This window comes from Zea mays, chromosome 1, assembly GCF_902167145.1.
Source record: "Zea mays cultivar B73 chromosome 1, Zm-B73-REFERENCE-NAM-5.0, whole genome shotgun sequence".
NCBI classification, from domain to species: Eukaryota; Viridiplantae; Streptophyta; class Magnoliopsida; order Poales; family Poaceae; genus Zea; species Zea mays.
Window position 1 is genome coordinate 302,001,660 of NC_050096.1, and position 13,015 is coordinate 302,014,674.

Sequence of the window (13,015 nt, forward strand, 5' to 3'; positions counted from 1 at the left end):
GCCATCATTACTTGTTTGGCGGAGCGAGCCAGATGGGACGCCGGTCTTGTTCCCCGTAGCCTAAGTCAGCTTGGGGTAGGGTAATGATGGCGCCTCCTGTGACGTGGTCGGTCCGAGCCCTAGGTTGGGCGAGGTGGAGGCTCCTCCGAGGTCGAGGTCGAGTCTGTCTTCTGAGGTCGAGGTCGAGTCCGAGCCCCTGGGTCGGGCGAGGCGGAGACCGTCGGCTGAGGCCAGGGCTGAGTCCGAGCCCTGGGGTCGGGCGAAGCGGAGTTCGTCGTCTTCCAGGGCTGAGCCCGAGTCCGGGCCCTGGGGTCGGGCGAAGCGGAGTTCATCGTCTTCTGGGGCCGAGTCCGAGCCCTGGGGTCGGGCGAAGCGGAGTTTCCTATGGCGCCTGAGGCCGGGCTTGGCTGCTGTCAGCCTCACTCTGTCGAGTGGCACGGCAGTCGGAGCGGCGCAGACGGCGCTGTCCTCTTGTCAGGCCTGTCAGTGGAGCGGCGAAGTGACAACGGTCAATTCAGCTCTATCGACTGGAGGGCGTGCGTCAGGATAAAGATGTCAGGCCACCTTTGCATTAAATGCCCCTGCGATTCGGTCGGTTGGCGTGGCGACTTGGCCAAGGTTGCTTCTTGGTGAAGACTGGGCCTCGGGCGAGCCGAAGGTGTGTCCGTTGCCGTAGGGGGTCCTCGGGCGAGACGTAAACCCTCCGGTGTCGGCTGCCCTTGCCCGAGGCTAGGCTCGGGCGAGGCGCGATCGCGTCCCTTGAATGGACCGATCCTTTACTTAATCGCACCCACCAGGCCTTTGCAGCTTTGTGCTGATGGGAGTTACCAGCTGAGATTTATGAGTCTTGAGGGTACCCCTAATTATGGTCCTCGACAATATTTATATTTAATATTTATGATCTATGCATAGACTTTAATGTTTTAACAGATATGATATGCTTGATATTTGTAATATAATTGTTATACCTTTGAGGTGTGCTCCCCCTCATAAACCTATGTTCCGAACTTCATTGTTCAAATCACACTTTTCATAAATATGTGCTTAGTTAATGGTATGCAGTTCTATAATACTATATCTTTGAAAAGTTGGATCACAATTATTCTAAAAATTATGATATAAGTGAACAAAAACGATATGCCTCATGCATAAATGTCCACTTATTAGCTATGCAAAACAAATAAAATGTATCACCCAGTGTAACAAATTATTTCAGAAGATTATTAAAGTAAATAAAATACAATATTCAATATCTTATACTAGAGTTTGAATACTTATAATTCTTCCTTAGCCAAATTTTAGAATATATGTTCTACATATTTTTGGATTTGGGTTGCACCGCTAAATAATAAATCTAGTCTTACATTTGTCATTTAGTGGATAACTCGACTGGTATAACCGCCAGCATTCTTACGCCTTTTTTTTCTCGAACACGCAAGAGAGCTGCGTATCATTTCATTAAAAGAAGGATGATAATTACAATGACCTAAACACCACTCACACAAACACACACACAAACAACACTAGTAATAATAACCCCCTTCTAACCGGGGTTGAACACAAAAGCTAGGTCCGAAAGACGGGTCAAGCCTTTGGCCCCCGCAAAACACCACATATTGAACTCATCACTGGCTGAGGTAAGCAATCTAGCTATAGAAGGCTGAGCACCATTGAAAACACAGTCATTACGGTGTCTCCAGATAGTCCAAGCCCCAAGAATCACCAAAGAGTTAAGGCCATCTCTAAGGTCCTTAGGAGTAACCTCAGCCGATCTACTCCACCAAGCTTCAAAATTGATATCTTCCATCCCGGGGGAGAGTGCGGACAGGCCGACCCGCTGGAGAAGAAGATACCAAAATTGCCTCGCGAGGACACAAGAAACAAGCAAGTGATGAATAGACTCTCCTTCCTGGTCACATAAGGGGCAAGAACTAGGATGGGGAAGACCCCTCTTAGCGAGCCGGTCAGCCGTCCAACATTTATTATGTAGGACCAGCCAGAGGAAAAACTGACACTTCGACGGCGCCCAGGTGCTCCACACTCTCTCAAAGCCCGCCATGGAGGTAGAACCACAGAACATTATCTCATAAGCAGATTTGGCCGAATAGATACCATTGGAAGAGAACCTCCAATAATGTTTATCTGGAACTCCCGGTTGAAGATCAACATCAGCCACAACATCTGCCAGCAAAATGAAGTCAGCAATGACCTCCCAAGATACCACTCCCCTTAAATCCCCAATCCATGATGAGCTACACAGAGCATCAGCCACTGTCCTTCGCTTCACCAGCCTTTTAGGAACCAAACTAAAAACATGAGGGGCCAAGTCTGCAATCCTCTGACCCAGGATCCATCTGTCATGCCAAAAAAAGAGTGGACTGCCCATCACCCACTATGGAGGCCATTGCCAAAGAGCACAAGCTATCCAAGAACCGGTTTGAATGGAATGGCAAATCAGTCCAAGGTTTGGAAGAATCAGTTTTTTGGAGCCAAATCCATCTAACACGAAGGGCCCTATTTAAGCATTGGAGATCAGAAATACCAAGCCCCCCTAACTCTTTTGGGCGTGTGACCTTGCCCCAGGCCACCATACAATGACCACCATTAGCCTCTTTACGCCCTCGCCACAAGAACCCATGACTGATTTTATCAATTGCTTTAATAGCCCACTTAGGCAAATCTAGAGCCATCATTTGATAAATAACAGTAGCAGTGAGCACAAATTGCACCTGGGTAGCTCTGCCAGCACGGGTCATCAGGTCAGCTTTCTAAGCCGGTAAGAGATCAGCTACCTTGTCAATAAGAGGCTGAAGCTGAGCTTTGGATAACTTCTTCAGGGAGAGAGGGAGACCCAAGTATTTAATTGGAAAAGTCTCAAATCTGCAGGGAAGGAGCTGCTGGACCAAATTCAAATCAGCATGTGTGCAACGGATGGGTACAATACTGCTCTTTGCCATATTAGTTCTCAATCCTGAAGCATCCCCAAACAGATCCAAAATCCTCACAACAGTGTTTAAGTCCCTAGGCTCTGGTTTTAGGAAGAGAGCCACGTCGTCTGCATAGAGCGAGATCTGGTGCTGAAAAGAATTAGAAGAAATGGGCTGCAGCAACCCATGCTCCTCAGCCTTGATAAACAGCAAAGTGAGGACATCCATAAAAATTATAAAAAGCAGCGGAGACAAGGGGTCACCTTGCCGCAAGCCCCTTCTATGCGAAATGAACCTTCCAGGCACCCCATTGAGCAGGATCTGGGTGGAAGAGGTCATAAGAAAACCACTTATCACATCCCTCCACACTGGGCCAAAGCCTAATTTTTCCAGAACCTCAAGAAGGAAAGGCCAAGAGACCGAGTCGAAGGCCTTGGAAATGTCCAGCTTCAAAAGAATTCTGAGTTGATTTTTAGCATGGAGAAATCTTGCCGTCTGCTGGACAAGCATAAAATTGTCTTGTATGAAGCGACCTTTGATGAAGGCGCTTTGTGCTTTAGAGATCAGCCCCTCCATATGACACCTCAACCTATTTGCAAGAACCTTAGTCACCAACTTGGCGAAACTGTGGATCAAACTAATGGGTCTGAAATCCTTGGCAGCAATAGCATCATTATGTTTTGGTAGCAGCGTAATGAAAGCTGTGTTAAGGAATCTGAAATTCCTGAAATCTCTCCCCCAAATAGTTGAAACAGCTGCCATAATGTCATTTTTATAATAGGCCAGCAACTTTTATAAAACTGCCCGGTGAACCCATCGGGGCCAGGAGCCTTGTTCGCGGGGAGTTGCTTGATAGTGTTCAAGATCTCCTCCTCAGTAATTAAAAACTCAAGAGCCTGAAGGTCATGTTGCTGCAGTCCCAAGGCATCAAGGTTGATAGTTTGGTTTCTCTGCACTTCACTTCCAATTAGATTCATATAGAAATCCCAGAAAACCTCAGCCTTCCCATCATGGGAGGTGAACAGCTGATCTCCATCCCGAATTGCAGTAATAAAGTTCTTCCTCTTGCGAAATCTTGAGCAAGCATGAAATAACTTGGTGTTGGCGTCGCCGTCCTTGAGCTAAGACAGCCGAGATCTGGTCCTAGCCACCGTCCTGAGCAGGGAAGCAAGGAACAAGCAATGTTTCTTTAATTGCTGTAGCAGCCAGCGTTCGAGATCAGAGAGAGGTCTACCATCCCTTGCTGATTCTAGCTGCAGCATCACTTCTCTAGCTAACTCGAGCTGTAACTTGAAGTTGCCCACTTTTTTGTCACTCCATCGTTATAGCCCCTTGGCTGTAGCCTTGAACTTGAGGGAGAGAGATTTAAGAGGGCACGCATTAATCTGTACAGAGTGCCAAGCATTAGAAACTGCATCATGAATGCCCTCAAATCTTGTCCAGAAGGACTCAAAGTGGAATCTCCTCTTGCCCCGAAGATTATCCTTCAATTCAAGAAGGAGAGGACAATGATCAGAGCCCTCGGAAGCGGAACATTGGAGTAAGAAATCTGGGAATTTCTGCTCCCACTCAACGGAACAAAAGACTCTGTCTAGTCGTACCAACACATCATGTGCCCCTAACCAGGTGAATTTCCTTCCATGTAGATCGATGTCTTTGATTCCTAAATCCTGAATACATCTCCTGAATCTCCCCATCATGAATCGGTTGAGATTAGGATTATTTTTGTCTTCATCTCTATAAATCAAGTTGAAGTCTCCACCAACAATCCAAGGTCCAGCACAATTAGCTCTAATAAGGCGCAGTTCTTGCATGAACATGAGCTTCCTATCATTACCCTGGGGCCCGTACACACAGGTCAACCACCACTCATCACCAATCGTTGGACAGAATTTGACAGAGACACTGAAGACATCAACCCGGGAGTCAACAATAGCTCCCAATTTAGATCTCCAGGCCAGCAGTACACCACCGCTAGCACCAACAGAATTAAGAGTCACGAAATTGTTGTCGAAGTCAGGACCCAATAACGAGAGAACAAGACGACGGCTACAGCTCTGCATCTTGGTTTCTTGTAAACAAATTATGTCTGCACGGACCGACTGTACTAGACTCCTTACAGAATCTTGCCTCGCGGCGGAGTTTAATCCGCGGACATTCCAAAACAGAATCATGGAAGGATCCATTAGTAAACACTTACAAGACAACACACATCCACCAAATTAGCAGACCATGGTGGCCGCTCCACCCAAGTCATCTGGGACTGCCCAACCGAAAAGTGCTGCAAGGGCTTGAATCTGTGAATAGGAAAGAGGATGGCAGAACAACTTGGCATAAGTCTCCAGATCCTCACTGTTGAGCTGATTTGTGTCTGAAGTATTATGGATAGTCTTCATCACCAAAATCCTGGCCCTGGGGATCTGTGGAATGTGCTCAGCGCCTAGACCAGCCACCCGTCGACTACGACGGAGTCCCTACGAAGGGATGGCAGGTTCTCTCCTCTTCTTAGCTTTTGGAGTAGGAAGTAAACAACCAATTTTCTTGGACACCATCTCAAAGAACTGCTATTTGGAAGGAGATACGTCCTCTGGCGCGTCAACCTGTCCAACTGAAACACGCTGTCTTCTTCTACTATAAACTTTAAGTGATGTCCCGTAGACATTTGGATGCATTCTGCAGCTCTGACACTGGGGCGAGACAGGCCTATCAGTTTCCAGCGGCCCAACAGAATGTTGGGGGGAAATTAATGTGACCTGCCCCAGCGGCCCTACGTCAGAGTGGGTCACCGGACCCAGAGTGCCCTCTTCCTGCTGCAGAGGCCCATTAGATTTCAGCGGACCAGCAGATTGTTGGGGGGAAAAGTAATGCGACCTGCTCCAGCTATCCATCCTCAGAGTGAGTTTCTTCAAGTCTGCCATCCTGTAAACTGTCCTGCTCCAGCTGCCCATCCTTAGATTGAGTCTCTTCGAGTCTGCCATCCTGTAAACTGTCCAGCATAATTGTTTCCTTGGAAACCAGTCCAGCAGTCTGTTCAGTAGCCCCAGCAAGCAGTTCCAGGCTGGATCCGCACAGCAAACAATTCCTGCGCATGCACGGATCAGATGTTGTCCCCAAAGCAGACTCCACAGAGCTGTGCATCTTCAAGGATGGTTCTCCAGCTTCCCGTTGACCTCCTTCCATACGTCGAGAAGGCAGTTGCGGGCCCAAACGAGAATGGACTGAGCGTCGCCCACCAGCACTGTGCTTTGAACGTCTCTGTGGCGACCCAGGGAAGAAGGAATCACCGTCACCATCAGGGGGGTCATTGTCGCTCAGCGGAGTGGGAATAACAATAGCTTTTTCTGAGGCATCGACAGGGGTGACCATCAGGCTGATCTTGTAGGATAAACAACGCTTTTCTCCTGCCGCAGGCCCTAGCTCCGAAATGATGAGAGTCATGTCACGATGTAGATTCCTCGGATCCAGACACCACGCCTTCAACATGAAGGACGATAGGTCAGTCTTCAATGCTGTTGCTGGGTGCAGCTCGGAAATGATGCACGAATCTCGCAGCAGAAATTCTGCTGTAGATCAAGACCATGCATGGGCCGGAATGCCCCTGATCTCCACATTAATCAAGGTCGGGAGCGATGTCGGAGCCACATTTGCACAACGCGTCCACCTCTTAAACACAAGGTCAAACTGTGGTCCTCTGAAAATACTTCCATCATTGAATACCCTTGAAGTTGTTCGTTCATCCGGCAAGAACAGAATGAAATCCTCGGGCATTGCCTAGTGAATGGACATAGAACCCCCATCGACGTTAAAACTTCGAGCAACTTCATTGATGATCTCAGCCCCTAGGACCTCTGGCCTAGTACCAACTATTGTGACAAACAGAGCCTTCCGCAAAGCTGCGTCCTCACGCGCCATCTCCGCCGAGAATTCTAGCACACATAAAGGAGAGAACATAGGCCTGCCTTGCTGATCATATTTCTGCTCTACCGTTGTAGTCTCCTCCAAAGCTGTCAGAGCAACAGCATCGTCGGAAGAAACAGAAGTTGGTGATAACTGTTGCATTGCCGCCCCCTGACGACGCTTCGCTCGACGTCTCTTCCTCTTTCTGCGATGAACTGGTGGGACAGCCTCCCCGGAGCCCGACGCCAACAGCAGGGGTGAATGATATTCGTCCCCGGTGGCTGACTGCAATGGAGAGATTCGCTTCCACACTGATTCCTTGCGCCCGGACATCTGGAAATCACCTCCTTGAGAACTAGATCCTTGCATCCTTGTTAAGCGCTGCCACACCGGTACGCGGGGACTTTGACGCGCACGGTGCGACCTTGCTGTCTTCTCCGTATTCTTCTGGTACGAGCACGCAGAAGCCCGGTGGCCGAGACCGTGGCACACCAAACAGCGTGTAGGTCGTCTACAGGCAGCAACGAAGTGGGAGGGAGACAGACAGTTGAAGCATCTACCTCGGAGATCCTTTGGGGACCATCGACGAGGATCAGATGCAGCACGTCTAGCTCTGCTATGCACCACCTCCTGCCAATCACCTTCAGGTTGAGAAGGGAGCACTAGCGATCCAGTCTGCCCTGTTGGACGCCTGTAGCCCGCCTTCCTAGCCGGTATGAAACGGTGAGCAACCTTCAGTGGAGAAGAAGAAGCGTCCACACTCGATAGGGAAGGTTCTGGTCTCCCACCAAGGACGAGCACAGCATCCTTATAGGATCGGGATACCGTCCCAGAGCCACCGGAACTCGAAGGGGCAGGGCTGGCGTCCTTCCACCTCTGAGACTTTGCCTGCCCACCCTGGGGAGCCAAAACGGTGTGCACTGAAGAGCCAGAGGCCAGAAGGGATGGGAGGTTTGAGGAGGTGGTCGCCGGTTTCGTGATGAAGTCCGGCGAGATAGGGTGGTGGTGGTGGCCGTTGGCATCCTGGGTGGAGGTGGCTGGGCTGGGGAGGGGAGACGAGGAGTTGGGCGTGGGAGACGAGGAGCTGGGGGCTGGACGCGGGGTGGGAGACGAGGGGCTCATCCCTGTTTGTTGTATTTTATTGAATCGTAACTGTGGAAAAGAATCAAGTCGTTCGGCTGCTTGAGTTGCGGCCGCATTCTTACGCCTTGTATGGCATCTAGAGAATATCATTACTTGACTGCTAGCTTTCAATATACATTTTCTAAGTACTTGTATGACACATTTGTGGTGTTTAAGTTTTCTCACTTCCATGTACCAATGGTGTTTATTCAAAAAATGACCGATAAATATTTCTTGGACTAACTCCATCAAATATGTTCTCATATTTGGCGAATAACATTTCTCTTCTATGAGATATATTATCTATTGTATGAGATATCATTATGTGATATAGACAATAAAGTATTGTTATTAACTACAAAGTCATTCGATGCATATATATTCCTTCTAGGACATGCTCTTCTTAGGATTTCATATTCATTCAGGTGTATATTACACCTTAGACTTGTTATAAGGTTTAATTTCCATATTTTGCAATTTATATTTTTTTAGATATTATATAGACTTTTATAATCCACTTATTAACTATATGTGTGTGTGTGTCATTTACTAGAGACATAGCATTACATTTATTTCTTCTTAGTAGGAAATTTTGATGGGAATGGGGTTCTCGATCTTTCGTTAGGTTCATGATACCTGTTATTTGAGTGGAACACAACACACTGATCTAGATTTAGAACCAAAGACCCACCCTGTGCATATCTCTACTAACTATTAAGATAGCATTGTAGACTGCCCCCGCTTCCCTACGCTCGCCCGCCCGCAATCCCCGCCGCGACGCCCCGCAATCCCCGCCCTGCAGCTCGCGTCGCGCTGACGCTTCCTGGCCATACGACTTATACATCCAATCACGCTGATGCTTCCGCGGCGAAGTAGGAGGAGGAGGAGGACGGTGCCAGGGAGAAGCAGCCGCCGAGGTGGTCACAGACGAGGTCCTCGCGGTCGAAGGGGTGGGCGTCGATGCGGGGGTGCGTAGGGAGGCGAGGGCCACATCTGTAGGAGCGAGGAGGGCGCGCTGAGGGAGGGCGCGCTGAGGGCGCGGCGGCGGAGGCGCGGCGGTCGAGGAGAGGAGGAAGGAGGAGGGGTCGAGGGTGGAGACCGGGTGGAGGCGCGCGAGCGTGAGGAGCTCGGCCTCACGGTTGCGGCGCTCGACCTCGCGCTCCATGGAGGAGCTCCTCGGCCTGGCACGCGACCCAGCGGCTGAGGAGGCGCGACTCCCGCCTCCGCCTGCGCACCGCCGACGACCTGGCCTCGCCGTCGGGCTCATGGTCCGCGGCGCCTCCGCCCGCCCGCGACGGAGCAGAAGGACGGGGCCGGGGAGAAGCAGCCGTCGAGGTGGTCACAGACGAACCCGAACTCCGCGCATGCGTCGCACCTGCTTCTCGCCCCCGCCTCTCCGCACAGCAGCAGCGGGGCGAGGCGGCCCTGCTCGTGGAGCGCGAGCACCTGGCCCGCGCCGCCGAGGTCGCGGCCGCGCACGAACAGGCGCGGCGGCACGGCCTTCTCCCCGGCCACCAAACTGTGAACCAACCGCGGGAAGGGGAAAGGGAACCCGAACCCTTTTCCTCTGCGTGCATTAAAACCCTTCACGTGGGCATGGGCATGGGCATGGCTGTAGCTCAGCTGCCCCTTCGTCCTCGCCCTGCTTGCTGGCTGGCTGGTCTGCTCTGTCCCGTCCGTCCTACTCCTAAGGCCAGCAGACAGCTAGCACGCAACGACTGCACGAGCTGTTTTTTTTCTGACGAGCAGGTTTTATTAATTTGGTTGTGCTGCACCGTGCGTGCCGTGCGTGCAGGAGTCGACGGTGGAGACGGAGGTGCGCGCGGCGCACAACGTGCTGGAGGCGTGCGCGCAGACGGACGTCATGAAGCGGGTCGTCTTCACCTCCTCCGTCACCGCCGTCGTCTGGAGCGGCGCCGGCGCCCACAGGGAGGAGGTCGCCGACGAGAGGAGCTGGAGCGACCTCGCCTTCTGCAGGAAGTTCAAGGTGCGTACGAGTGAGCGACTCGCTGTTGTTTTTAAGTTCCGTTTTTTCATGGACTGGCCCCCGTTCCCAGTGCCGTGCGTAGGCAACTTTCATCAGACAACAGTGGTTACCAACCCCCATGATTTGCATCCAACCATCAAATCGAAGCCGATGGGATGAGGCTGCGGCGCCCTGGACGGCCACACGGCTGCTTGGCCACTTGCCCTGGTCGTCCTCATCCTGCATCCCCGGCCGGGTGATATCTTTCACCATCGATGGTCGAGTCGATCCATCCCTTATCCGTTGGGTGTAGCTTCCTGCACCTGTTTTGTGTGTGGGTGCCTGCCGTCGCGTGCCACTCCAGCCCTGCCGCGCGACGCAAGCGTGCCTGGAAATCAGGGTTCTAGGTGACCAAACTCCATTTTAAAAGCGTCCCTGAAATATCCCTTCCTTACCTTGATGAGCACAGCACAAAACAGATCCATTCAGAATCAGGCGTCGTCTACGGGTCACAGAGCTGTCTGTCTCTGTCTCTTCTTGAGGCTGGCTGTACAAGTCCAAACCTGTGCGCATCAAATGAGGAGTGGCATCAGACTCCAGACTGCTGAAGCTGACCTCTCAACTGTCTCCGGCTCGGGATTAGGACACAGAAAGAGAGTCGAGTAGTAATTAATTAATTAAACCAACTAACAAACACGTACACGTCATAATCAGACGCACTACCACACCAGTACACCACCAACACCAAGAGTGTTCCCCTTTTATTAATTATTTCGCTCCTGATTTTGCCTCATCGTGGTTGCTGGTTGCATGCATCTTCTCCGTTTCCGTCGCATGGGCAAAAAAACGACAAACACCAATCAACTGCTGTCCACCTGACCTGACCTGTGTTGTCTGCCTGCCTCTGCGCGCATGCAGCTGTGGCACGCCCTGGCCAAGACGCTGTCGGAGAAGACGGCGTGGGCGCTGGCCATGGACCGGGGCGTCGACATGGTGGCCATCAACGCCGGCATGCTGCTGGCCGCCCCCGGGCCCGGGCTCGGGCTCGGGCTCACCGCCGCGCACCCCTACCTCAAGGGCGCCCCCGACATGTACGACGGCGGCGTCCTCGCCACCGTCGACGTCGGTTTCTTGGCCGACGCGCACGTCGCCGCCTACGAGTCCCCCACCGCCTACGCCCGCTACCTCTGCTTCAGCAACGCCGTCTGCCGCCCCGAGGACGCCGTCAAGCTCGCCCAGATGCTCTCGCCGGCGCCGCCACGCTCGTCGCCACCAAGATAACTAACGACCATGGAACCGTGCTTGTGTTTGTGCGTGCTGGCTGGCAGAGACGGACAAGCGGTTAAGTTGTTTCTGTGCTGACAAGGTGGGTTTTGTTTTGCACAGCGACGAACTGAAGGTGATACCACAGAGGATCCAGGGCAAGAAGCTGAACAAGCTCATGCTGGAGTTCGCCAGCGGGGTATACGGGGAGCTGGACTAGGAAGGAACTCCCTCCCCCACAGATGATGCGATGCGACTCGACTAGGGCTGTTGTATTCTTTTAACCGCTTGGCACCATGCCGTTGACAGAACATCGTTCACGGTCGGAGCCATATGCCATTGCAAAAATGGTACACTCCGTACAAATGTCAGTTGTAACTACTCGTTGTCGGGTTTTAGTGTGGTAATGCGCTATAAATCATACACAATACAATTTATGGATCCAACCCGATTAAAAACAGACACAGTTTCTATTCAATTTTGAATTATAATTAATTAAGAATTTAAACAAACTGTGAAGAAATATTTAAATCATGATTCATTATCATCCTTAACCTTGATCTCGCTTTATAGTGATGTCAGTTTGAGGCAAGCTCTCCTGCTTCTGAGAAAGAAAAAAAGCAGGATAGGAGCCCGTAAGCCAGTTGACCGTGAGAGACGGAGCCTGCTTGCGACATCGCCCTTCAGGTTGTCTGGCCTTGACCGAGTCCGAGAGAGAGCGTGCCTTGCAACTTGTACGCTCCTTTTACAATACGGCCCATGAGGCCGCGAGCTGGAAATCAGCATTAGGCTCAAACAAGGAGCGTTTTCGCGCGAACGGAAGGTGCGCCAGACTGCATGGAAGAAGAATAGACACGGTGCATCTGTTTATAGTCCCGCATCGCCAGCAGAGATGCGGAGGGGGCGCGAGGCGCGCTACAAAGGAAAGCGAGAGTGCCTAGCTGCAACTCATACCTTTCTCCGCCTTTTGGCTAAGATCAAGTGTAGTATCTGTTCTTATCAGTAGACTGTCCCTGCTTTCATGTCATACATCTTAGGACCTAGCAATCTATTTAGACCTGTATTGCTCTTCTTGTTTATAGGCACATGCTATTTCAACGATTTTGAATTTTAGTGAGAATTGTACACAAGAAATCGGCGAAGCATCATGGCTCCTGACGAAGGCGGCTGCTGTCTGGAGGCAGCAACAGAGCACATGATCGTCGAGACTTTTGATACTAGATTGGTAGGAGCTGTGTTCCCTATGCTGACGATATGTTTCCGTTGCAACGCACGGGCACTTATCTAGTAAGCTTGAAAAATGGATTTCAATGTAATATGATATTACATAATCATAGTTTGGGATTTTTCTCATGCACTTAGTCCCACAACAACATTTGCTACTTCTCTTGGCCATATAGTCATTCTAGAGATTAATCGAAAGATATGTATCCTAAGTTTACTATATTTCGTTGGCAACAAAACATCTTACATGGATTTAATAATCACCATAACAAATACTCATATTATTAATAATTCTAGGATTTATAATTATTTGTTATGTGTCTCTTAAAAATGAATAGATAATAGTTCTAACGTTCGCAGAATTACAAGAGAACTCATACACCTTACAATATGTTTCAGTGTAATAATTGAAGACTCATTTTTGCAATTACATTGTATAAATTTTCGTAATAAATGATAAATAAACGCATTCTTTATTTCTCTAAATATTCTGAGATTTTGGTTAGATATAATATATAAACGGACTAAAATTAATATTATTATTTTTACTCATTCGGTAATAGAGATGGCAATGAACCCTGATCCCCGATTCCCATGGGGAATTATTCCATTATGG

At 50.2% G+C, this 13,015-nt stretch overlaps 1 protein-coding gene and 1 pseudogene across 1 annotated transcript; both read left to right on the top strand.

The window, feature by feature from the left end:
- Positions 1 to 9,769: 9,769 nt before the first annotated feature.
- Positions 9,770 to 11,400, top strand: LOC103645721 (cinnamoyl-CoA reductase-like SNL6). The gene is made up of 3 exons (XM_020547318.2): positions 9,770 to 9,933; positions 10,831 to 11,186; positions 11,296 to 11,400. The coding sequence occupies exons 1-3, from the start codon at positions 9,811 to 9,813 to the stop codon at positions 11,393 to 11,395; spliced, it is 579 nt and encodes a 192-aa protein (XP_020402907.1). The 5' UTR covers positions 9,770 to 9,810; the 3' UTR covers positions 11,396 to 11,400.
- Positions 11,401 to 12,125: 725 nt separating this feature from the next.
- On the top strand, positions 12,126 to 12,306 carry LOC111590634 (uncharacterized; annotated as a pseudogene).
- Positions 12,307 to 13,015: the final 709 nt, after the last annotated feature.

Bases quoted from the DNA above. Each gene is read 5' to 3' on its own strand.
- LOC103645721 (XM_020547318.2), top strand. From the start codon at position 9,811: ATGAAGCGGGTCGTCTTCACCTCCTCCGTCACCGCCGTCGTCTGGAGC. The intron at 9,934-10,830 runs GTGCGTACGAGT...GCGCGCATGCAG, and splicing joins CCTTCTGCAGGAAGTTCAAG to CTGTGGCACGCCCTGGCCAA. The intron at 11,187-11,295 runs AAGATAACTAAC...TTTTGTTTTGCA, and splicing joins CCGCCACGCTCGTCGCCACC to CAGCGACGAACTGAAGGTGA.